General features: G+C 43.3%; 1 protein-coding gene across 2 annotated transcripts in view; it reads right to left on the reverse strand.

Annotated features, from left to right (window-relative positions):
- The window catches only part of DYNC1I1 (dynein cytoplasmic 1 intermediate chain 1), a 211,775-nt gene that overhangs the window by 27,107 nt on the left and 159,165 nt on the right, over positions 1-25,503 (reverse strand). For both annotated transcript variants that reach the window (XM_044428770.1, XM_044428769.1), the window contains one exon: positions 664-804. In XM_044428770.1, the coding sequence (XP_044284705.1) occupies positions 664-804 (141 nt within the window). The remainder of the gene's footprint in view (positions 1-663; positions 805-25,503) is intronic.

Raw genomic sequence — 25,503 nt, forward strand, 5'->3', positions numbered from 1 at the left:
GTACCACGGATATAATCTGGAGGAGGTAGATGAAAGGCGAGTGCTAACCATTTTATTGGGAACCTCTGAACAAGGACTCGGGCACCTTCATGAACTGCACAAGGCCTAACAGGACCATGATGTTGCACCGGTGATTAGTGAAGATAATAGTAATCGAGCAACAATAGCAGTAGTTTTACACGAATAAGCAAGTGTTTTTTCAAATTTGTGCAGCCGGTGAGGTTTCTCTTTTCTGATCTCCCTCTGGCTGATTCATCTTCTCCGAGGTTTGCCACTGAAAGAGAGTCTTGAGTGAAGAATGAAGTGGTGCTTAAATTATACACGAAGGATCAAGAGACCAATGAATGATCCTGCCAGGAAGTGGGAGGGGAAGCGATGCTGGGTCTTTGTCCCTGGAAACAGATAAGGAGGGAGCGGGGCTGGGGCACGGCTGGTGACGAGGGAGCTTTGGGAACAGGCGAGCCAGAGCGGAGGCCCATTCCCAGTGAGCTTCACAAGCCGCAGAGGAGAGATGCTGGGATGCCACAGGGCCGGCTGGCCGAACGTCGCCTGCCTCTCCTCCCTTCCACTCGTCAAAGCAGGCTTTCCTTTATAAACACACAAACCACACAGAAAAACCCCCGGCCAGTGCCCATCCCGGGCCCCGATCCTGCCCCACCTCACCTCAGTGTCATTATTCAGGTTCCAGAGATCCAAGCGGCCCATCCCGTCCACACAGGCAAAGAGCGCGGGATGCACTGGGGACCACATGACGTCGTAGACATAGTCTGCATTGTCTTCAAAGGAGTAGAGCGGCTTGTTGTGCTGAAGAGAAAAAAAAGGAGGAAAAAAGGCAGAGGGGAAGTATGAAGACTTCGTGGCGCTACTGCTGCCTCGGGCTGTCTGGCGAGTCTAATTAAAAACTTTGCACATTCAACCAAGTGTCATAAAACTTCCCCCAGATGAAAGGTCCTGGGACGGCGAAGGTGGGGCTGTTGCTTCGGTGCTCTCATGGGGGGGGGGGGCGACTGTGTGGGGGGGGGTACGAAAAGCACGGGGGGGCTGCGGGGGGGGGGCAGGATTTGGACTGTGCTGGGGATAGGCGGATTGCACAAGGCGTCCCGCGCAGGTAAAGGGAGAGGCAGCGATGGGGGGAGGGGATGCCGCCTGTTGCTCACGCGAAAACCTCGGCTTTGCGGGCTGCCCTGATATGGATCAGAAGATTCCCAGGGAGCGGAGCGGAGCGGAGAGAAAGGCGAGACAGCCTAAAGGGAAGACGAAGACTGCCACCTAGCGGCCGCGGTGACGATGCAGCCGGGCGCGCCGCGGCTCGAATATGCGGGCCGGAGCAGAAATGGCCCCGAGTGCCGAGCCCGGGAAGCGGGCGGGTTAAAGCAGAGAGCGGCACCGCGAGTGGCAGTCCGACAGACCCCTGCGTCTGCACCGAGGGGCAAGTATATCAGAACTGCAGTGACAGAGCCACTGTTTCCGCTTCTCCGGGAACCGCAAACGTGCCCTGGGTATTTGTGGCCTGTTCGGGGCATCCTGAAGCCCCAGAGTTCAGATACCCTTTTGCACGCTCAGTGTTGATTCTGCACATCCACGGCGAGTTCCACTGGCACAGCCAGTGTGCAAGCAACGTGCAACATCAGAATGGCACATTCATGGCCACATCACTGGCCTTTGCCTTCTGTTAACCAGAAAACTCGACTGGTGTTGCAACAAGACTCTATTCCCCCATCATCAAAATGCAACCCACGAGCAGCCTTTGTGCCAGTGCCCCTGTTATATGTTTATCCGTCCCTGGGGCTGCTCAGATATTTGCACTGGGAAGTGTGTGTGGAAAAAAACTGTCTGCCCAATAGGTGCATCAGAATATTCGTTCTGGAAACATACCTTTGGGTGCAATCCTCGACAAATTCAGACAGAAAAAGCCCTACTGCTTCCAGCATTCCCAAACCAGCCATTCTTTTTCTATCTAAATATTCCTAGGACTGAGCTCTTACTAAGTCAGTTGCTTCTCCATTTTCTGATACATATATCAGGACAGAAAAGTACTGACACAGTGGAAAACGCATGTATCTATCCATATACACACAATTCACTTAACAGTTTTAGTCCACCAAAGGAGAACATGCAGCCTTCCAGACATTGCTGCACTGCACCTCCCATTATCCTCCACCATTGGTTATGCTAGTGAGCACGGCTGAGAGTTATTGCTGCCCAGGAACATCTGGAGGACCACCCATTCCACACCTCCTGCTTTAGTCAGTCATAGATTTCCATGTTAAACTGCATTCCCTAACAGAACTTTCCATGTGTTTCTTTTCCTCTTGACAGCATTTCCCTTCCCTTTTTCCTAAGGCCAAGATGATCTACAGTAGATATTCTAAACAGCAGTTCCTTCCTCCCTCTGTTCCATCCCCCACCCTGGTCTGTAAGGCTCTCCTTTCCGAAAGGAGGGAGCAAGGTTCAGGGCGCACAGCTGCTGCGAGGAGCGTGGTGCCGGTGCTTGACTTTGAAGTGCCTACGCATCATTTCGTTTTGCAACAGACTGGAAGTTAAAGGAAAGTTTTAAAAGTACACCAGAATTGTAACATATAATTGGGTGTCATGAATTATTCATTGCATCTGGCTCGTCTTAGTCTGATTTCTGAATAATGGCTTCGCTAATCCCCGATCAATTAATGTAAAATGAAATTTAAATGATAATGAAAACTCCAGAGACAAAAGAAATTAAATATTCTCATCACCTATGATAGAAATTGAAACAGTAAGATTTTCACATGCATGTGTATGTTTGTGGGTGTGTATGTGTGTTTCTATGAATGGGAACACACACACACACACACACACAGACACACACTTTAATTCCTACAACCCACAGTCAGTCTTAACCTGCTGTCCATTTTACTAATCTCTTTATGCAGAAAAGAATGAGAGAAGACATACACAAAGAAATCAGAAGCATAATTGAAACTTTCATTCATAAAATGCAGCCAGTCTTGCATTAATTTTTGCCTGTGTTCCTATATTAGGATCAGATACCCTTTAGGAGTTCACAACAATAGGACTCTGCTTTATACCAAGTCAGGCCATTGGTTCGATTGGCCAATATTGCCAGTCATTGGCACCAGCTCCTCAGGGTGTCCGGCAGCATCCTTCCCTAACCCTACATGGAGGCACTGGGGATTGAACCGGGGACCTTCTGCAAACACAGCAGGTGCTCCACCACTGAGCTGCATCCTCTTCCCAGGAGTTATTCAGAATGCTATGCAATGCGTTCCTCCTGCATCTTGGTGGGAATACAGCCACAGGACTCCGCTGTTGCCTGGCCTCTCCACACATGGAACAAAGATAAGAATTTCTCAGGTTTTAATTCTGGTTGTTAGTTTGCTCTTTACTGGAACTGATTACTTCCTATTCCTTATCTGTATTGTAAAGGGGAAAGAGCAATGGCTACATTTTAGACACTCATAGGTGCTGATGTTTTTATTGATGTTTTTACTTGATGTTTTTATTGATCTTGTTTTTAACACACTGTTTTATATTTTTGTTTTATCCTTTATTCTTCACTGGTCTGAAATCATAGAGGAACATGAGGTGGTATAGAAAGCTTGTAAACAAGCCAGCAAACAATAAAACACTTGATGGGTTATATGGGAATGCATGGACCTCCCACTGCTGGTGGGACCGCAGCTCTCATCAGCTTCAGTCAGCATAGCCAGTGTTGAGGGATGCTGGCAACCACAGGCAACAGCATCTACAAAGCAACATGCTCTCCATTCCTGTGTCATATACTGTATGTTTTATCCAGGCATCTCTGCCTGAACACAACACAACTGGGGGGACAGCGGCTAAGAACAAGACTTGGTACAAGCCAATGCTTTCAGATCCAGGTTAGCAGGATAACTGCTTTCTCTCCCACATAAGTCTGACATACATGGCATTTGTTTTATAAAACTGGTCTTGGATCAGCCTTCCCCCAGCTTATGCCCCATCAGATGTATTGGACTGGAACTTCCATTGTCTGCATCTAACATTAACCGGAGATGATGAGGGTTGTGTTCCAAAACACTTGGAGGGCATCAAGTTGGGTGAAGGCTTCTTCGGACGCGTTTGTCCAGTAGGCACGTGGCAAAAATCATAAACCATCTCTGACAGGCTAACCATGCATGGCTTTCTGCAAGCTCCTTGATATACCCCCCTTTTTGGGTGGCCTTTCTCCTTTCCATCATAAAGAATAGCTTGCATACTGCTAGATGAAAATAAGTATACTTGCATTTAGGCTAAAGTTCCAGCTGGCTCCCCAGTGTATCTGCATGAAAGATCTTCCTTAATCCAGCAGGCGCCTCACGTTAAGAACCTCACTCCTTAGAGGAAGGCATGTGGACATGTTTGCAGGTTTTAACTAGCATTTAACTTCTTAAAAGGTACAATGAAATCTATCAGCTTTGCTAGTTTCATAAGAGAAATATTTTACACAATGGAGTAATAGAGCTTGGCTCTCCGCGAAGGTCTGTTTCAGAACTGTATTTCCAATTCTTAGAGCCATCTGATCAGAGCTGCCTCACTCAGCAGACATCCATGTTCATCTCAGTTTACTTTCATTCTGAGAATGAGAATACCATGCTCTCAGAAAATAAGCTGGTAGTGTTGTTTCCCCAGCTTTAAAGCACCTTCAACCTGGAATTGTTCCCAGTCAAATAACCTCACAAACTGTTCCATGAGGTAGCTAAGATTTCAAACAGTTATCAGCATTGTCAAAAACTGTTCTCCTGAGGAAAGCAGTTGAAGGAAGCCATGGTATGCAACTGTATTAAACCTGGTTTAAATCTATTGGGTTAAAACTTTACACATATCTAGTCTAACATTTCAAGACCATTTTATATCAGCTTCACAGTCTTGGCCTCTCCTCGCTCCACCTCCCAATGAATCCAAGGAATTGTAGATAGCTTGATGAGTAAGCTGGCAAGTTTCTATCACTTCTTTCCTCCTGCCCCTGCTCCCAGAGCTACATTCCTTGGGGAAAATAATGGCTATTGTGGTGCAGATGGGATCTTAAGCTTTCCAAATATACTTTCTTCTTCTAGATCCAGACTGGAGCTTTAAGGCACCAGGAAAGGGGCACCTGCCTGTTAGAACATTAGATGAGACCTGCTGGATCAGACCCAGAATGCATTTTATCCTGCATTCTGTTTCTGTTCATTCCATGCACACAGTGACCAACCAGCTGCCCGTGAGGCCTGTAAGAAGACGTGAGTGCACGTCCTTCCTGCCCAATTTCCCCAGCAACTGGTGCATACAGGGATGCTGCCTCTGTTACTGGAGGCAGCATAGAGACTTCAGGACTAAGTCTCCTTGGTAGCTTTACCATCCCATGCTTTTGTCCAACCCCCTTGTAAAGCCAACAAAATTGATGGTCATTGCTAGAGCTAATGGAAGTGAATTTCTTAATTTAACTCCGTGCAGTGTGAAAAGTTTTCTTTTTAATCTGTCCTGAATATCTCACCAATAAGTATCACGGGATAACCCCAAATCCTAGTATTATGAGAAACCTAGAAAAATATCTCCCTCTCCACTTCATCCACACCATGCATGATTTTGTTGATGTCTCTCATGTCTTCCCTTACTTGCCTTCCCCCACCCCCCAAGTTAAGGAATCCCAGATGTTGCAACCTTTCCTTATAGGGGAGCTGATCCATTCCCCTTTCTTCACCTTTTCTCTTAGGCATGGTGACCACAACTGAATGCAATATTCCAAGTGAAGTACAATATCAGCAGTTTTGTTTTCAGTTCTTCCCCTAATTATGCCTAGCATGGAGTTTGCCTTTTCCACAACAGCTGTACACTACGGTTGACAGTTTCATCAAGCTGTCCCCCAACAACCCCAGCCACTCTTAGCTCAGATACCACAAGCATGTATATGAAATTGCAATTCTTTTGCTCTAGCATGCATCACTTTACACTTCTATTGAACCACATTTGATATTCATTCTTTCGGTCTGGATGGATGGTTTTGGAGCTCTTTGCAATCCTTTTTGTTTTAACCACCCTAAAGTATTTGATTTCATCAGCAAACATGGCCACCTCATTATTCCTCATCAAATAGTGGGACGGGGACAGAAATTCTGCATGGCCAACATGCAATGGAACAAAGCACAAACAGGGTCTTTTATACATGTGTGTTTGTTTGCAGGCCAGTAAGTGAGCCACAGGCAACTGTTACAAACTGGTATTCTTCCTAGTTGCTAACCTACTTGCTAATCTTCCTTCTGTGCTTTTAAAAACTGAATTAATGTGTGGAAGCAGGAGGGCATGCTAGACAAGACATCTTTATTTATTTTCTCACTTGCAGAAATGCCTGTGAAAGACAGAAGAAGGGCAGAAAGGCTAAAGGAGGAGAGATTTCTTGCATCCCTCTGGCTCCACCTCTTGGCTTACCAAGTTAGAAGGGGCAGAGATGGAAGGAGAGGGCCCATGAAAAAGAGGCTGCCTTAGGAAGTTGTTTTCTCCAACTGACACAGGCATCATATGTGAGAGAAGCGCCATAGCTACCTTCTCTTTCTAACTAAAGCAACAAAGTTTTTATTTACAAACTGTTTTGTTGCCACTGCTGAATGAATGTCTACATTTTTTTCCTGCATTGGAGGACATTTGAACATTGGAAAACTGAAGTTAACCTTCTGCCCTCTAATTCTGGGACTTTGACGATCAGTGATGCATGCCTTCCAACCACTGCCCAGTTGACTTCTACTGACTCTTTACCTAGTGTACCAGCTCAAGCTAATCTGCAGCTTCTGTAATATAAGGACAACCATGTTATTCTTTGTCATTGGAAGGTATGTTCTATTGGTGTGTTCTGAGTAGGGGTGAAGACGGAGCCCAGTAACTGCTGGCCTTTGTGTGTTCAAAGGGAAAACAGACATTGATGGAATTCATATGGATGGCCATGATGAATGGTTGGTCATGCCATCCAAGGGCCCTTCCCAAAGAGTAGCTTAATTTTCAACCAGAAGCTGCCCTGGCCAGTCAAGGCATCTTCTAGGGCAGTGGTGGTGAACCTATGGCATGCATACCACAGCAGGCACCCAGAGCTCTCTCTGTCAGCACGCGAGCCAAGTCGCCCCAGCATTGCCCCAGCAGCCGAGCATTGGATAACAGCACACCTAGGGGCCATGCGCATGCTCGGAAAGGAGTAGCGGCGCCAGGCGATGACGTCACGAGCCACTACTCAGGAGCTGTGACTCACAACTCATCCGAGCTTTTGCATGGCCGGCCAGTGCACTGCCAAGGATGGATGGATGGATGGATATTTGCTTGGACTGGCTGTGAGTTGTTTTTTCTAAACTAAAACCTCAGTATTCAGGTTTTATTGCAGTGTTGGCACTTTGCGAAAAATAAGTGGGTTTTGGGATCCAGTCTGGGCACTCGGTCTTTAAAAGGTTCGCCATCACTGTTCTAGGGGCGTATGATTCACAATGGGTTTCTGTCATCCAAAAACAGGATTTCATCCTGGATTGTGGGAATCAGCTCGGGGACCTGTCCACATGAGTAGAAAAACTCTCTGCTTGTCTTCATGATCGAGTTCTTGCTGCCACCAGTGACGGTCTCTTGAGGCAGCACCTTGATGTGACTGTTACGTTTTCGGCTGTCAGATATGTCCAATATGCAGTTTCGCCTAGTCAATTTCCTTGTATGATTCAAATATTCATCAGAGTTACAAGGAGCAGCCAACATACAAGGAAATTGATAAGCTGAGACTGTGTATAGGTTAATTTGTGCACAGGCACCAAAGACCAGTTGTAGAGTTGTCAATCGAAAGTGCTAAATGGGGGAGAACAATGGAAAAAGTAGATGCACCAAAAGGTGAGGTGAACATCTCCCTCTTGGCAATGTGATTCCGTCATTTTGAAGTGAACTGATGCTTCTCAGTGCTCTCCGCCTTTTCAACACACCCTTGAGTCTCCAGCTAATTCAGGAAGTGAAGATATTGGCTTCCCCCACTTGTTAAGATTCCTTTTCAAAGCATTTATGCTTGTAACCTCTGTTGTGTACAAAGAATGAACAAAATGTGCACAACTTTAATGGCTGTGCAGTAAATAGAAGAAAATTCTGTATACATTTAAAGACTGGGAAATAAATGGAGGGGAGAACTGCAGATCTGCATTCATGGTTCTGTTAGTATAGCTGTGCACATGTCCCTTTCATTTACTTCTTAGCCATCGTATTTCCCAGTCCCCCAAATTATAAAAATATTCCCAACAATTTTTAAAAAGTTACAGAGATGGCATAACAGGATTGAGCAGATAGGGTGCTAGTACCAGGGATACTGACACCCACCCTCCATGCCCCTATCTTAATTCCGTCCAATTTACTCACCTGCTCAGGGTTTTTCCAGTACTGTAGAGGACCGCAGCAACTACAACAGTAAGTGATGCAAATAGAAGCTATGCAAATGGGGGAAGGGGGTCATATTTCTCTTTGTCGAGTAGTTGGAAAGTCAGGGAAGCATTGAAAAGGTGGAGGCCACTGAGAAATGTCAGTTCAACACTCAAAAGTGACAAGAGCACACTGCCAAGGTGGAGATAACTGCTCCCTCTTTGATGTACCTACCTTTGCTGCTTCCACCTTTCCCTTTTCTGGTGCTTTGCAGTTGACAACCCAGCAACTGGTGCCTGGCAACTGTGCACAGATTAGCCTAGATGAAGTATAGCCTTACCAATGGCAATGGCGTTACCATACATGTTACCTGCTCCACTTCACCACTCCCTTTGACAGCTGCAACACAGAAGGAAAATAACCATGCAAGTCTACAGGTACTGGACAATCATAACAGTGCAATGGCATACTTGAATGAGACCAACACAAAAATGAACATGACCATACGATTTTTCCGGGGCCAGAAAAGATCACTCTCATTTATGCATTTTGGGAACTCTGGGAAAGAAAAAAAGTGGCAAATGGAGAGGGATAATATCAAAGGAGCGAGAGGGCAAGAAGACTGGGTCTGCCACAAAGGACACTGGGGATCTTCCTGAAAGACGGAGGAGGAAGCAGTGTGAGAACAGGCCCAAAGAGCTGCCTGGCATGCCATGGGGTTGCTCCATGAATGACCGGCACTGTGAGGCTTACTGTGGGCACAGCTTAGTGTGATGTGCACAATACATCGTGTTTCTCCTCCAGATGAAGACCACCAGCTATTTTTGTAGAAGGTAAGGAACCTACCCTTTTAAAGACAGAACCCCATAAATTCCCATTACATCTGAAGTGCTACTTCACATTCTGTTTCGTTCCTTTCCTTGGTGGGCTTGAACTTGTACTAAGCCCCAGCTACAGAGTAAGAGTACTGCATTTATAAATCATTCTTGCTGCAGAGATGGGGCAAAGTACTGGCTGGTTTCTTTCACTGATTTCTATCCAGAAGATTTCATATACGAATGGCATTCTTGCATAAACATATGGAAATGATTATAAGCAGAGAATAAAGGAGGGTAAGGGAGAAGGGTTTCAAGAGTGGTCGAAGTTTGGAGATAACTTTATGATTAGCCTTCTGTGGTTTACTTTATAGCCAGAACGTCATATTGGAGCTTATAGTAAGGAACCAATGAAAAAGGACTTTCCTGTATGTACAGGAGATTTATAGTGCAATGCTAGACGCTTTTACTCAGAAATAAGCCCCACTAAGTCAATAGGACTTACTGCTTAGTTAATACGATTAGGACGGCAGTTTCAAGGTTCAAGGGCATTTTCACAAGTGATGTTCAGAATACTTTTTGATCTTTAGCCCTTCATTTGTGAATGTTGCTAATACAATCATTCCCTCCCCTTCCTCAGCTGCTGTGAATTACCAGGATTGCATCCACAATGGGGCCACTGAAAAACAAGAGGTTGGGGCTATCAGAATCTTCATGGAAATCCCAGGGTTCAAACGATCTTTAAGAAAGAGAAACCTGAGCAGGTAAATAAACAAACCAAACCCCGAAATGAACCAATGAGTGGGCATCCCTGGTGGTTATATATAGAATGCGAAGTCTGTTGAAGGAGGGGAAAATGGAAACCTGGAAAGGAAGAAGTTGTCCAGAGATGCCATCCAGAGACACGCAATGTAATTGGATGGGATAAAAATTCCCAAATAAAATAAATAAAATATAGAAGAAGATGGAATGCAGTATCCCAAAAAGGTCATAGCAGTGGGGCTGAAGCCCTGAGCAAAGGCACTCCAAAGTTGCCGTTTTTGTTGCAGGTCTGCAATTGGTACAGTTTTAATATGTCATACTGGAAGCTAGTGTGGCATTAAGGGTAGACTGTGTGACTGGGACTTGGGAGATCTGGGTTCTGGAGCCCAGCTGGCTATGAAGCTCAGTGGGTAACTTTGGGCCAGTCATAAATTCACAGCTGAAGCCTACGCATAGGATTGTTGGCAGGATAAAATGGAGAGCAGGAAAAGGACCGTGTAAGATATCCTGGGTTCCATATAGGTGAAATAATGTGGGATGCAAATATGATAAACATATGTTTAGCCTTTCTGGAATTATGACCAGTTTTATCCTTGACCAACTTTTACATTTTAAAAAAAGGTATCTGCTTTTAATATTATTTGACCATATACTTCATTCTTGTTTCCTTCTTCCTTTATATCATTGTTACTGTTAAAAAAATATTCCACAATAAAAATGAGAAAATGCATAGTGATGTTACTGTTACTCACCCTAGATCAAATTATGACCCAGACAAAGAACACAGGCCATCAGCAGAATTTAGAAAGGGGAAGGCAGACAATTTAAAAGCAAATGCACATTCCACGTCATGATTGTTTTCCCTTCAAATTATCTTATGTTAACTTCAAGTTAGAAACAAGTGCAGTGCATATTTCTATTCAGATGTGAAGCTCATTGATTGACCTGGAGCCAGTTGTGTGTCCTCTCTGACTGCCCCAGTCAGCGTACACGAGTTGCAGGAATTTTCTCTTTCTGAATATGCATAGCACTGCACAGTTAGTCTCACTTGTGCAATGCCTAATACTGAAAGAGAAAGAACAAAAAGATACAGCAAATTCCTCTCACTAGACACTGCTTGGCTTTTAGAAGCATCAGACAGCAGAGATTTGAAGGTGTGTTAGGGGGTATTTGGCAAGGGAGGGGTGCTGTTGATGCTGACAGATAAACTGGTGATTTAGTTAATCTCCTTAGCAGTTTTTAAAAATCCTATTGCAAACGTCACTCTTCTGCTTGCAACACAATTTAAGGCCTCTCTCTTCCTTTCTCTCTCTCTGGTACCTGGATACACCTGGATAAGAATGTAAGAGGAGCCCTGCTGAGTAGAGGAGTCCTCTAGTCCAGCATGCTGCTTGCTACCAGGGCCAGCCAGATGCCTAAAAGAGAAATGCCCTTATACAAGCCTACCTAAGAGCTGCACAGTCTGACTCCATGCTTAGCAAAAAGTACTCTGCCCATGTACTTAGCAAAAAGTACTCTCTGCCTTAGTTTTTTCTTTTTTTTAAGATTTAAAAGATTAAAGATTCCTTAGGTACCTTTTATTTACACAAATTAGGCATAGTGGAGGAATTAGCATCCCTGGACTAATGGCATTTTAACTTCCATACTGCCTTACTCTCACCTAGTAGCGTCATAACAATCATCTTTGATCTTCAGACTGCCTTTCTGCCCACCTTCCACCACCACACAAGGACATGTTTTCAATAGAGTCTAAGAGTGCAATGCTATGCATGTTTGGACAAAAAAAGTCTTGCAACCCACAGCTGTCCTTTTTGTCTCATGACATATATGTGTGCATTATTTGTGGAAGGGGGTTCAGATGAGAACTTGCAATTGAAATCTCCCCACACTCAAAATTCATGGTTTCCTCGTGATAGTTTGGGAAAGGGCAGAAGGGATTTTTCAAGCAACAAAATATTGTACCTTGAGGTAATGCAAAGCATTTTGGAATGGTTTGGTCTTGAACGAACAATTAACACTGGAAATATTGAAAAATTAAAAATGGATTCAAATGACTTCAGATTTATGAATTTGATGTGAGGATTTCACAGTGGACTGGCATATTTCAATTCACATGGATTCAGAAAACTTGATCACCTTTTTGACTTTTTGGAATGATGTACAAATTCAAATATGCAAAATGTGGAAGTTACTGGAAAATATGCCAATATGTACTTTTCTAAAAAAAAAAAAAAGCACTACATTTTATAGATCTTTTATCTCCCTTCAGTGTGCATAATGTTCTTTTCTGTGCGTTCTACGCATTACAAACCAAACTAAGATAAATGCACAAAAGTTACACAGCAGGGAAATTATAAATTGCAGAATAATTTTTTCCGTACTTTTCCAAAGCAGTGGGAGTCTGATTCTGTCAGTGAGCAGAGAGTAGAACTGAAGATGCCTGACAATCCATGAAACACAGACAGAATGATTAAACAAATTCCATGCACGCCTAATTAAGACCCACTCCCTTTTCAACAGACCTGCTCCAGGTAGAGATGAAAACTGCCAGACCTAGCTTGCTGATACTGCAGCCTGCAATTTTTGGATGCTGTTTTGGGGTGTGACTATGGGGACTGTCATGATGAGCACCTGTGCATCATGCCACTGATCTCTGCCCATCACAAGAGTGGGCCATAATGCTGGGCGGCCTGCACTGGGCACTGCTGGTCCATGAGCACAAATACACCTGCATACATATGCTAACCTACCTGCAGCCACAGCATCCCTACTGCCTTGCAGCACCCACAAGTAGGGGCACTGGGTTTTCTATGTTGCCACTCAGCCAGAGCAAATTAATTTCTGATCTCGCCAGCTACTGCTGCTTTGCAGCCTGATCCAACAGCTGGGATTCCACTGCATGATCATTTTTTAAAAGCTAAAAAAAAAGTCAATTGAATTTCAGAAGGGAGACACATCTGACTGGTGCAATTTCAGCTCATTTTAAACGGCTATCGTATTCAGCCTGGATATTCTGTGCTCATTTTGCTGGATTTTTTTGTCTTACTTAGCAAACTTAGCCATTCCCATTTCTGACTAATTTGTTCTGTACTCTCTTAACCCCAAATCGATTCATTCTTCATAATGACACATGCAACAAGCATTAGTAAATAAGATTGCATTAAATGTGGGAGTACCTGGGCATGGTCCAGAAGAATATCAACACTTGGGACATGATACTGTGCGTAGTTCATACACTAGTGACTGGAAAGCCATTTAAAAGTAATACATATATCTGAAGTTTCTTTGTTTAATAGGACCCAAAGCATCACATTTCATCAAAAGGGCACCAACCCCACCTCAGAAGTAGGGCCAAGGAGCCAATATTGCTTCGCAGCAGTCTCTTTTTAATTACCATTTGGTAAGTAACATGCTCTGGAGTGGTATGTCTAATGCCTTAACAGAATATAACTGGTGTCCTCAATCAACCAGGGTTACTCTTTTGGGCAGTTATAACAGGGAATCTTGTGGCAATTTCATGGGTCATCATCAGTCATATACACTTGAAGGCTATTATCTGGGAGAGCCTGGCTCATGGAAAACGCTGAGTACAGTTCCTTACTCTGATATAACAGAATGCTTAACATTTAACAGTAATGGCTTATTCACAAGATTTGGTGAGGATCTGTAACTACAGGAAAGGGGATGGGATTACAGAACCTGCAGACAAACTTGATACATGTCTTAATGGAAGCCTGCAGCAGTTAGGGATCTATGAAAAATTAACTTCTGTTCATTTTTATCAGTATTTCCCCAGTTTGCACTTTTTGAACCAAGCATAACTTAAACAAAATATGTGCTCCAAGTCTCTGTCTTCCTGAGCTTACACTGTGGTTTCTGCGGACTAAAGAAAAATGTTTAATTGCATGCGTATATTTGGAAAGTGTACGTGCAAAAATAGGTACTTTTGACAATGTGCACAAGCACACTTTAATTAATAGAAAATGAATTCATATATTTGATGTTTATGTTTGGAAAATCCACATGAAAATTGTATCAGCATTGACACTGAATATGGAAACATAGAAACAGAGCAAGTCAGAAGGGGTCCCCTGGGCCATCTAGTCTGACCCCTGGCTCTAGCTGGCTCCACTCACGACATGCCCACCATGTGCATGTCCAGCCTATCCTTGAACACCCGCACCGATGGGGCCTCAACCACCTCCCATGGAAGCCCATTCCACACCCTCGGGGTCCTGACTGTCAGGAAGTGCTTCCTGGCATCTAAATGGTTCCCTGAGCTTTGCTCCACTGGAGCACATCCTGCCTTCCTCTGCAGGGGAGAACAGGTCTCTACCCACCTCCGTGTGACATTCCCTCACATACCTGTATGTCGCCAACATATCCCCTCTGAGTCTCCTCTTCTCCAGGCTGAAGAGACCCAGTTCCCTCAGTCTCGCCTCATATGACAACCCCTTAAAACCAACCACCATCCTTGTCACCCTCTGCTGCACTGATTCCGAGACAGAATGAGCTCTTGAGAACCACCCTGCTCCTTTTCTAGATCCACAGTGTGCCCTGTAAGCATCTGGCCAGTTGGCCTTATTTCACCCATTTTTTCTTCAAAAATGTGGACAAAACTGTGCACTTTTGAGTTTTAAGGTACCATCATTAAGAAGGCAGATCCAGACAGTAGTTCATTTTCTGATTTGCTGTCTACAACACCGATATAAGAAATGAAAACTATTTCCGTATTAGACTGACCACTCATCAGTTTCTGCAAAGAGGCTGGCTTTCACAGAGCAGAAATCCTTGTAAAAAGATCCCTTCAGACTTTCTAGAACTTTCCTATATGCACTCTTAAATGGAAACCAAAGGCACTTTCTGTCTTCCAAACCATCTTATGTCACAGCCATTCTAGAACACATGCAACAAACTCAGTATGTGCTACAGGACCCAAACTTGTACTCAAGAAGGTGATATGTCTAAATAACTGACTTTCTGAAGTCTATGTATGTGATTGTTGCCTTCCTTGGTCCATCCCCCACCTGCAGACCCATCTCCCACTCTTGCTTTTTCTCCTCTTTCTCTTGGCTAAATAAACTATTTTTTGTACTTGGATATTTGGCAGTGTTGTTTTAAAATAAATTTCTCACTGAATTCTTCCCACATAAAAGACTACATGGTTACAAAGTTACCACTTGTGCTTTGAGATCTTTTTAAAAGGGGTTTTGGTAAACTCTCTGCTTCTCGGTTTTGGGAAGGAAAGTCTAAGTACCTTTCATTTTTCAGTTTCCCCAGAGCTTGCATAAAAGGAGGAGTTCTTGGCAACAGGGCTTAGAAATTCCAAAGCCGACTGGTGGCAATCTATCAGAACTTTTTTCTGGGGGAACCCACAAAATGAAGGGATCCACAAGGAACAAAGTTATCCCCTCTGCCAGGCTCATAACAGAGCTTCAGTGTGGAATTTGGAAAACTTCAACAAACTTGAGGTTTGCTTATATGCCCATCCCTGCTTGCAGCTGAGTGTGCCCAGGGATCAGAATATCGATGCCTGGATGAACACCAGTGGAAGCTCACACATGCGAGTTGGGCGACTTGGCAGAATGACTTAGTCTAGAACACCACACAGCCTCAGTATCTAATTTTGCTTATCCTTACTCAACCTCGGCAAGTATAACCTTGGATGCTTCAAGGAATACTGCAAACAGGCCAAGGCACCCTGTTTGATCTTCTGTGTCAGAGGCTACACCAACAGGGACACAGCCAGGTCTTCTTTGTGGTAGCCACAGTGATGGAATTCACGCTAAAGATGATGTTCTGGAGAAAATCCCGATTCTTGATTCATCCTGATTTTGAAAGTCTAATGGAGCTCACGAACGCCTTCTTTGTTGCATTTTATTTCTACTATATATATATGTATATGTATGAGAGAAATGCTGCTAATCTTTATAGTTGCTGGTACCATCTCGCTATTTTTTAAATCAATTTTAATACCATCTTCAAAATGGAGCAGGGAAGATACATGTTGATAAAAATGAATGCGCAAATAAATAAGAAGACTTGCAGCATCAGCAAATAGTGCTTACAACTGAGTGTGCTGCATGATGTGCCAGATCAACATCACAGAGGATGGTGTTACATAGATTGGAGAGACATTATGCCAGGACTGCAGGCAGTGGAGCTGCTACAAGTTTCCAGAATCTGTCTGCAGCCCTCCAGCCACCGTCTGCAGGAGAGGAAAGCCCATTAACATCAAAGGAACTCCTCCAAGAATAAGTGGTTTCACAATTACCGCTGAAGGCTAAATCTTCTGTTTGATTCCTAGCTTTCCACAAATGCGTATCAGCAGCAAACTTAGCCTTTATGCCCTATCAGAATGGAGCACATCTACTTATATTTCAATATTATGCATAGAGCTGAATTTTCAGGAGCCTTTAAAAATTGCTAACAAACTTGTCACTTGGAAGGTGTGAAAGTGTTCACAGAACAGCAACCACCGTGCACATTTTTGGACATTTGTTTGGGCCTGCTGGCAGGCATTATTCCCCCCAATATGGATGAGTTTCACTTGTCAAGGCATAAGGATAAAGACAGGTGCTTAAACAAGTTCAACTAGCCTTGACCCTTGTCCTCTTGGCTTTTTACACCTGATAAGGAGATGACAGCTAGTTGGGTTTGGAAGGTTATACATCACCTAGAGGGAGGGGAAGCACTAGTATCCTTAAAAGAGGCAGTAATCAGAAAGCTCCTGAAGAAATTTAGCCTAGACTCAGAAGCGGAGAACAACTCTAGGTAGCTGTAACACCCTCTTCTTTGGCAAGGTGCTTCAACTTGTGATTGTTGAGCACTTCCAGGCATTCTTGGCTGAGATTAATTTTCTAGATCCATTTTCTAGCTTTATCCTCATTTTTGGGACAGAAACTGCCTTGGTTGCCTTGTGGGATGACCTGGGAGAGAGACACAGGAAGTATTACCCTGTTGATTTTCCTGGGCTTCTCAGAGGTTTTCCATGCTATTGACCATGCATCCTTCCTGGTTGGGTCTTAGGGTACTGTTGTACCATGGGCTGATCCTACTTGGAAGGTCACTTCCAGAAAGTAGAGCTGAGGGATTATTTCTCTGTTCCATGACAATTACCTCCCAGGTTCCATGGCACTCAATTTTACTCCCCATTATATTTACATCTATATGAAGCCAGTATGAGAGATTATCCAGGAATTTGGACAAGGATGCCATTGATACATCAATAGCACCCAGCTCTATCTCTCCTTTTCATCAAACCCAGTGAAAAACTGGATGTCCTTAAAGGGTGCCTAAGCAGAGTATTGAACTGGATGAGGGCCATCAAAGTGAAGCTCAATCCAAACAAGATGAAGGTATGTACTATTACTGGATGGTTCATCTATCTAGTTGAGTGGTGTGTTCAGGCTGCCCTAGAGGGACTTTCACTCCCCCTGAAAGGTCAGGCATGCAGCTTGGGTGCCTTCCAAGTTCATCACTGTCACTTGAGGCCCAGGTGGCTTCAGTGAACACAGGAGCACTTTTTATCACTGTAGAATGATATACCTATCTGTGACCCTATCTGGACAGACATGAACTAAAGACCATCACCCACACTCTGGGGTAACCTCCTAGTATGTTGGGCTACCTTTGAAAACAGTTCAGAAACTTCAATTAGTGCAGAACAGAGCTGCTAAGTTACTAACTAGGACTGGCCAACTTGACTATGTAATGCCAGTCATTTGTCTGCTACAAAGGCTTCCAGTCCATTTCCAAGCTCAATTCAAAGTGTTGGTGTTGACTTTTAGAGCCCTAAACAGTTTGAGACTTCAGTATCTAAAGACATGTCTCTTCTTGCATGTACCTAACTGGACTCCCAGGTTATCTTCAGGGGCTCTGTACAGGTGGCCCATCCAAAGGAAACTAGGCAGCTGGCTACAGAGAAGGCCTTCTCAGTGGTAGCACCTAATTTTCAGAATAAATTCCGTAAGAGCTTCACCTGACACCTATGCTGCTTTTCTGGTGCCAGAAAAGTTCATTGTTTTGTTCACTGGCACTTTTAGAGACTCAGTGCTAGGTTCTTTAGCTGTTTGTTTATTATGTTGTATTCCATTCTTTTACATATTTGCATTGCATTTCATATTTTTAACTATTTCAAAATTGTACTTTAGTTTTTTAGCTGGCTTTAACCCATCTAGAGAACCTCACCTGTTGGGAAGGTTGGAAAAGCACTGAATTAAATGGAGAGATAGGTTGACAGATATGCTACTTGCTGCTGTTCGTATAGTTCACCCAATGTGAAGAGATTCACAATGCTGCACATACAACAAACTGCTCATGAAACCATTTTTCTTTTTATGCTGTGGTTACAGTAGATAGATAAGCAGAATGAAGAGAAATGTTGTGGAAAAACTCGGCATTGGCTTTTGATCACCTTATTTCACTTTGGTTTTGCTCCTTCAAATTACCTAGAGAAAGACCATAATCTTCTCATACAGCTGGATGGGAGCCAGACCTCTGGCTCCAGAGGTAAAGGGCAAAAAGTAAAAATCCTGTCTGAACAAGCAGCTCCACCCATTCCTCTGAGTCAGTTTGGCTTTTTGACAACAAAATTGAGCTCTGAAGAAAAATTCATTCATTGCTTTGCTTCTGGACAAAACTCAGAAAGCTGAACTTATGCAACAAATAGAAGGATTCCCATGTAAGCCAAAACGTTACTGGATAATCTACAACCATGTAGTTCATTCCAATTAGTGTGCTTTTAATTTATGCATACACACACATGCATGCATCTCTGTTGGGAAAAATAAATTCATAGAAATATATGTTTTAGGAAAGAAAATTATTCCTTTCCTGGAATTAGTTTAATAGTTTAGTATTCACATGTAAATAGTGTGATAGTGATACAGCCTTGAACACAGTGATGAATGGATGATAATTCGGAAGGCTTGGCAGTCTCCCGCTCAAATTACCTTTCATTGTAGTGTGCTAGTTTTCCCTGACCTTGAATGCTTGTGCAGAAGATAGAGACTGGTGCTTGGTTCTTTATCTGGTCACCTGGAGATGATTCTTACTCTCTACAGATGACTGCTGAGTAACTATTTATGAACTGGGTCAGGGTATGGTGAATATCTCTCCACTGGGGACCACAAGCCTGAACTCAAAGAACTGAAAGCAATTAAACAATTCTTGCTTGGAGGAAATGGGAAATGCCCTTATTTGCTCTTTGAACCAAACATGCACAGGAATGCTAGAGTCTTTTTATTTATTATATTTAGGTGTTTTTCAGGGTATATTTCTCTGAGTTCTGCAAGGAAGTCTTGCCCACCCCCTCTGTCTGCTGTAATATTCCCTCTGCAAGGCTGGAGGGACATATTTGTTTTCCAAATTGTATATAATGTATAAACCAGATTGTGCCACCCACATTCATACCAGTAATCTGAAGTCTGGCCATGTGGTTTTTCAAGTCAAAGCAGAAGAGAATGTGTTATACCACTTGCTTCCCTATTTCATGTGCTTGATACAGTTTAGTTTAGTCCTGGGTGTCTGTTTAGCAACTGGGTGCAATTGCTTAGATACAGCGTTCTTCTCCACAATCGCTTTCTTCCCCCACTCCCAAATCAGCTTCAGTCGAGAGCTGGGGGCTATGAAGAATCTGTACGAATGGTCAGTTCGCAAATGAGACAGTGTTCTTCACTGTTTTCCAAGCAGGAGCTTCCTACGTTCCTGACACTGCCAACAAAGCCACTTGGAGACCTTTCCTACGACCGAGCAGGGCTCTCTTCCCACCTGCCTAAATGGACTCAACTCGAGCCCTTTCAGGCCTCTTCTCTCCATCCTGCTCCATGTTGTCGAAGCAAGGCCTCATCAGCCAAGCAACAGATGGGCAATCCTGAGAGGTTCCTTGGCTTACTCTGCCTTACTCAATTACTCCTCCACACCCCCCTGCTGCACCATCACAGATGGCCAGTCATGGCATTCATTGCCGGCTGGGCTCCTCCCCTATCACCACTGCTTGTCCGATCGTTATGGCATTCTCCTCCTCCTTGCAGGTGGTGACCGGCAGCCTTCCCCTTCCCTACCCTCTGGTAGTTCAGGGCACAGCAGCCAGCCCACTGCCAAAGCAAACAACAAGGACAACCTGGCCAGCCCCTGCTGAGGGTGAGCAGCTGCTGAAAAAGCAGACATGGAAAGGGAGAGTATGAAAGAGAGGCAGAATGCTGCACTTGAGGTAATTGGCAGCTGCCAGTGGCCCTGGGGATTTGCAAGGAAGAGCACTGCTGGATAAGTTGCTTCCTGTTCGAAAGACAGTGCAATTTAACGTGATTAGTGCTAAGGGAGTGAATGTATTTATCCACATTTACTCATTTCATTTAGAGCTCTAACTCTAAACTCGCAGGATATTTATTTACTTATTTGTTCTACAAGGTATGTATGCCATGCCTGTCTGAGAAACAATACTGGAGGCAGCTCACAATCAGTACAAGCAAAATAGAAAACACACAAGCAAAAGGAATGCAAACTTGATGTGTGGGTCTATAGACTTAAAGGAAGGCTACACATTTAGAAACACTAAATAAATGAAATTATCATCCTGATAAAAACCCTTCATCATGACAATAACCTAAAAGGTTTCATTTAGGAAGGGCACATACTTAAATAAGTCAGCTACAAGGAGGTTTTTTAAAAATCTAAAAATCATGTACATCATTTTCAAGAACATTAGCTCTCATGGTTGCATCTGCACTTTTCTCATATGATTTTGTGGTACAATGCAGGAAGCAGCTAATGTGTGAACTAGTTCAAGCTGCCATTCTTGGAACATCAAAATCAAAGCAGTGGTCAGTGGATGCCATTTCTGGATTAACTCCTTCACTTTTACATTTCAACTTCTAGCTAGGAGATGAGTGCTCCAGTGTTGGAAGCTGTATAGAGGGACACAGAGGGTCTAGCACAATGAAGTTGTAAATGATAAGTTCCCAGCAGTTAAGACTTAGGGCTGGGATACCTTCCTCCTATATACACCTACCAGGACATAAGATCATCTACAGAGGTTCTTCTCTGTGAGTCTCCATTAAAAGAGGTAAGGAAGCTGGCCATGGGAGGAAGGGCCCTCTCGCTTGCAGCACCCCTTCTATGGAATCAAGTCTTTAGGGAGGTGTGCCTGGCACCTACATTGTATACTTTTCAGTGCCCGGTCAAAACCTTTTTATTCTCCCATCATTTTAATTACTGATTAGATTTTATATTGGTTTTTATTCAGATTATGATTGAATGGTTGCAGTGGACCAGTATTCTGTGTTTTTCCTGTTAATTGTGGTTATTATCCTGGACACTGTTCTGATTTCTGTGGCTGTTATTGTTATTACTGTGTTTTAGGCTGTAAACTGTTCTGAGAGTGTTTGCTATAGAACAGTCGACAAAAAACTTTAAATAAATAAGATTGCACGGGAGAAGGAAAGCTGGTATGCCCCACTACTAGGATGAACTTTTGAGTGCTTGATGCTTAGAGGAGGCAGAGTATTTCGTTGTGATCATCATCCGTTCTTCATCAGCTTTGGTTATGATGATTCAAAGGATAGCATGTCCCCCACAAGAGGCAGATTGAAGAAGTTTGGTGAAACACAAGACTATTGGGAGGGACACGTGGATACAATGCAGCATGATGATCATAAAGAAACAAAATGGTGCAAATGAGAGGTAAAAAACACTGGCTAGAAAGGAAAGTAACAGTCAGATACACATTTCCTGCCAATCCTACCATACTTGGCCACAGAGGAGAAACAACAGTCCATGCATCTACCCATCCCAGAACTGACCGATGGGTTTTTAAAAATTGTGGAAGGAAGTGTAAAAAACAAGGATCCATCAGTCCGGATGTATGTCATGCATTAAAGGGGAAGGAATTGTGGTAAGACAGGAAAGGTGTATCTGTTGAACTATGGCAAAATAGCAATTGTAGGGCTGTCTTATGTTTCTGGATGAACCGGTACCATCATAGGGCCACAGTATGAAATATGTCTTTGCATTTTGCATGAAGACTTGAGGCTTTAAATGTAAATAGCATCAGCTGGGGAGAAGGGTTGTAAGGCAGGACTTGCAGTGGGCATGGAGTGGAGTGTAACTCTTTTTCTTCTGTAACATTCCCGAGGAAGTTCTTTCCTCTGAAGCTTGTGTTTGTTTTGGAAGGAAATCTCTCACCTAAAGAAACCAATTGGAGATTCTCCCGCAGTGCAAACAGCATTTTCAGAGGAAGGGTTTGGCTCTCACCTATTTGCTGTTCCTGTATGATTTTTTAAGACTAGGCTGGACAGCTGGTTTGGCTTACAATGACCATGAGCCCTAGCCAACATAGCCAGAGCTGTAGACTAAAATATCAAAAAAGACCACAAGTTGCTTAACCCTGATTAGGACATTACTCAGTGGTAACAGTCAGTTTTTTGGCTCTGCTTCTTATATGACCACCTCCTTAATCTTTGCATTTTCTTATCCAGCTTTCCTCTCTACTGTTCCCCTGTCTGCATTTTATCAAGTGTAACTAATTTCTTATTGCTCATTTTCAGCATGGACATTCTGCAATTGTCAATGAAAAGACATTCCTAACCATTAGGAAACTGTGACTAAAATAACAGAGTAAGTGTGCATTGTAGGTACCATGAAACATATGACATAGTTTGGAGGTGTGTGTAACTGTACTAGTGTGGTCAATTGTAACTGGCAAACTTTGAATAGTGTGGGGAAGGCATATAGATGGGTGGTTTCCAAGCAGAGATTCCCAGGACACTTCTAACATGAATATTCTCATGTATCAAGAGCACTGAATCTCTTTCAGTCCGAGGGCCACATTACATTTCAGAGGAGCACTTGGAATGGGTGGAGCTGAATGCAAAGGAGTGGAACCAATGATGGAACCAGTTACTTAAGGAAGTTGTGGTTGGAGGTGTTCAATAAGTAGCTAGACAGCCTTCTGTCGGAATTGCTTTAACTTGGAGATTTGTATTGAGCAGGGAGTTGAACTCAATAGTCTTACAGGCAACCTCCAACTCTACTATTCTATGATTCTATGAACGAAGAGGGGAAAGGTGGAGTCAGAACGCCACAAATAACTAGATCTTTTACCTTAAAGCTCTTACTGCCAGTAACTAACCCTTAGGAAAGTATTTTAGCCTTTTGAATGAGGGAAAACTTCACAGAAGCCAAAAAAACCACCAAACGGTTGGTAGTCAAAGGAAGGAGAGCATGGCTCTCTGGGAAATCCTGAGAGGCTCAGCTAGGAACTCATGTGGCCCTGGAACCTGAAGTTCTATACATTTATCATTTATGGTCATTCTCTTTGTGCTGTACACATTTACTAAGGCATTGTGAGGCATATACTAGTAAAAAGCTATTTCAAGCATCGGTTACAGAGTTAATGGATGAAAAGTAGCAGCAAAGGATGCAGCTGAAATCCTGTTCAATTTTGTTCTCAGAAGCAAACATTTTCCTTTTGAAGGCATGGAAGAATAAAGGGATGTTTTGATTAAAAAATCTAAGAGATTCAAACCTACTTTTTTCTTCATGTGGTATTATATAATTCTCGCTATGCATGATAACATGATAAGCAGTGCACTGAATTAACATTTGCTAATAATCCTTAGTATATATTAATGAACAGGTGGCTTTTAGAGAACAATTTATATGTTCAAAGTGCTAATACCTAAGCACTCAAGACTCAACAGATTCATCCTACCAGGATATCTCTTGACTTTCAGCATCCCATTTCTGCTTTCATGGTGTGTTATGATCTCATGACTCAATGGCAGAAAGCAAAGTTGCTTCAGTCAGAGCAAGCCTGCATCCCTAACATCAAAGAGCTACAACTCTAGATTACCTGTCTTTATATCTTACAACTTACATGCTCCTATTTCTTTACTTATATATAGCTGGGATCCTTCCCTACATTCCCAAAGATTATGGCTTTCCTTCAAGGAACCTTGGAAACTGTAATTCAGTGGGAGGATTAATGGGCCCATTCTGATATTACCTTTAATTTAACTAAGGGTGTGATCCTATGCAGGCTTAGGCAAAAAAAGGTCCTACAAGTTCCAGCATTGCTGGTTGGATAAAGTTGGAAGCTGTAGGATTTTTTTTCTGTCTAACCATGCATTGGATTGTGCTCCTACTTAAGTTGGATAATTTATACCTTGCACTTTCTGGTTCAAAAGAGATACCCAAGGCAGTTTGCATCCTTCAACAAATAACAAGCCTTGACAATATAACTGACAATTCTTGACATAAATCCCACCTGAAAAGTGTCTTCCAACTCCACTCAGTTATGTTTGTTCTAGTTACTACAGCCTCTTCCCCTTTTCCACACTCCTTTAAATTCCACAGTCCATGAACAAACGACCTTCCAATTCTCTCCACCATTAATTCTCTCTGTTGCACACAGCACAAATGAATGATTTGTTCCTGTTACTCTTAGTAATTTATAAGTCCAAGGTTAAGTGGGAGGGTACTATGATAGCTTCCTTCCAATGACAGCATTGCTTCAGTTCTTGGAAGGGAGACTGTTGTCACAGGAAGAAAGAATTCATGTCATGGGCCTCTCATACATGACCTCATGACCCTTTGGGAAAAGCACATAGCTTAATCATAAACCGCACACTTTTCACACCAAAGTTCGCAGAGTCAGTTTAGGTATGGTTGTGAAAGCCCCATCTGAAGCCCTAAACTCACTGCCAATCAGGGTAGACCAGGGTGGGCAACTTCCACAGGTTTGCAGCCATTTTTTTGCCAAAGCCAATGGCACAGCCTGTGGGGAATAACAGGGCACCCCCTGCTTGCCAAAACTGTCGCCTTGCAACTAAAAACTGGCAGCTTTTGTTCACACTATCACCTTATGAACATTAATAGGAATGACAAAGTATGTTAAAATGAAAGGTTTTGCAGCTATAATAAAACAGAGACGCATGAAAAGTCCTGTGGGCACTGAAGCAAGCAATGTTTAGATCTGAAACAAGTGCCTCCCCATGTCACCTCCAAATTGTCCTATTAAATGTATATCCAGTGGATATTCATGGAACATTTGCTGAGTATTTTATATTCAGCATTTGATTTCCAAATGGTTTGCAATAGAAAACTAGCAGTCATTACTGGATAGTGTTTGATTGTTAGCATTAAGAAATAATCAATATTTAACAGTACTTAACATACAGCAGTCAGACTGCTGGTTTACAACAGATGTCAACATTAGACAGAATCATATATCTAGCAATCAATATTTTATTTATTTATTTATTTTATATGCTGCCCTATAGCCTAGAGCAGTGGTGGCGAGCCTATGGCCCATGTGCCACAGTGGGCATACACATCCCTCTCTGTCAGCACATGAGCCAAGTTGCCCCAGCAGTCAAGCATTGGATAACAGCACACACAGGGGCCATGAGTGTGCTCAGAAAGGAGTAGCGGCACCAGGTGGTGACATCATGAGCTGTGACTCATTAGCCGGGACTCATCCAAGCTTACGCATGGCCAGTCAGTGCACTGGCAAGGAGGGAGGGAGGGAGGGAGGGAGGGAGGGAGGGAGGGAGGGAGAGGGAGA

This window comes from Varanus komodoensis, unplaced genomic scaffold (genome assembly GCF_004798865.1).
Source record: "Varanus komodoensis strain SLA01 unplaced genomic scaffold, ASM479886v1 scaffold2, whole genome shotgun sequence".
Taxonomy (NCBI): domain Eukaryota; kingdom Metazoa; phylum Chordata; class Lepidosauria; order Squamata; family Varanidae; genus Varanus; species Varanus komodoensis.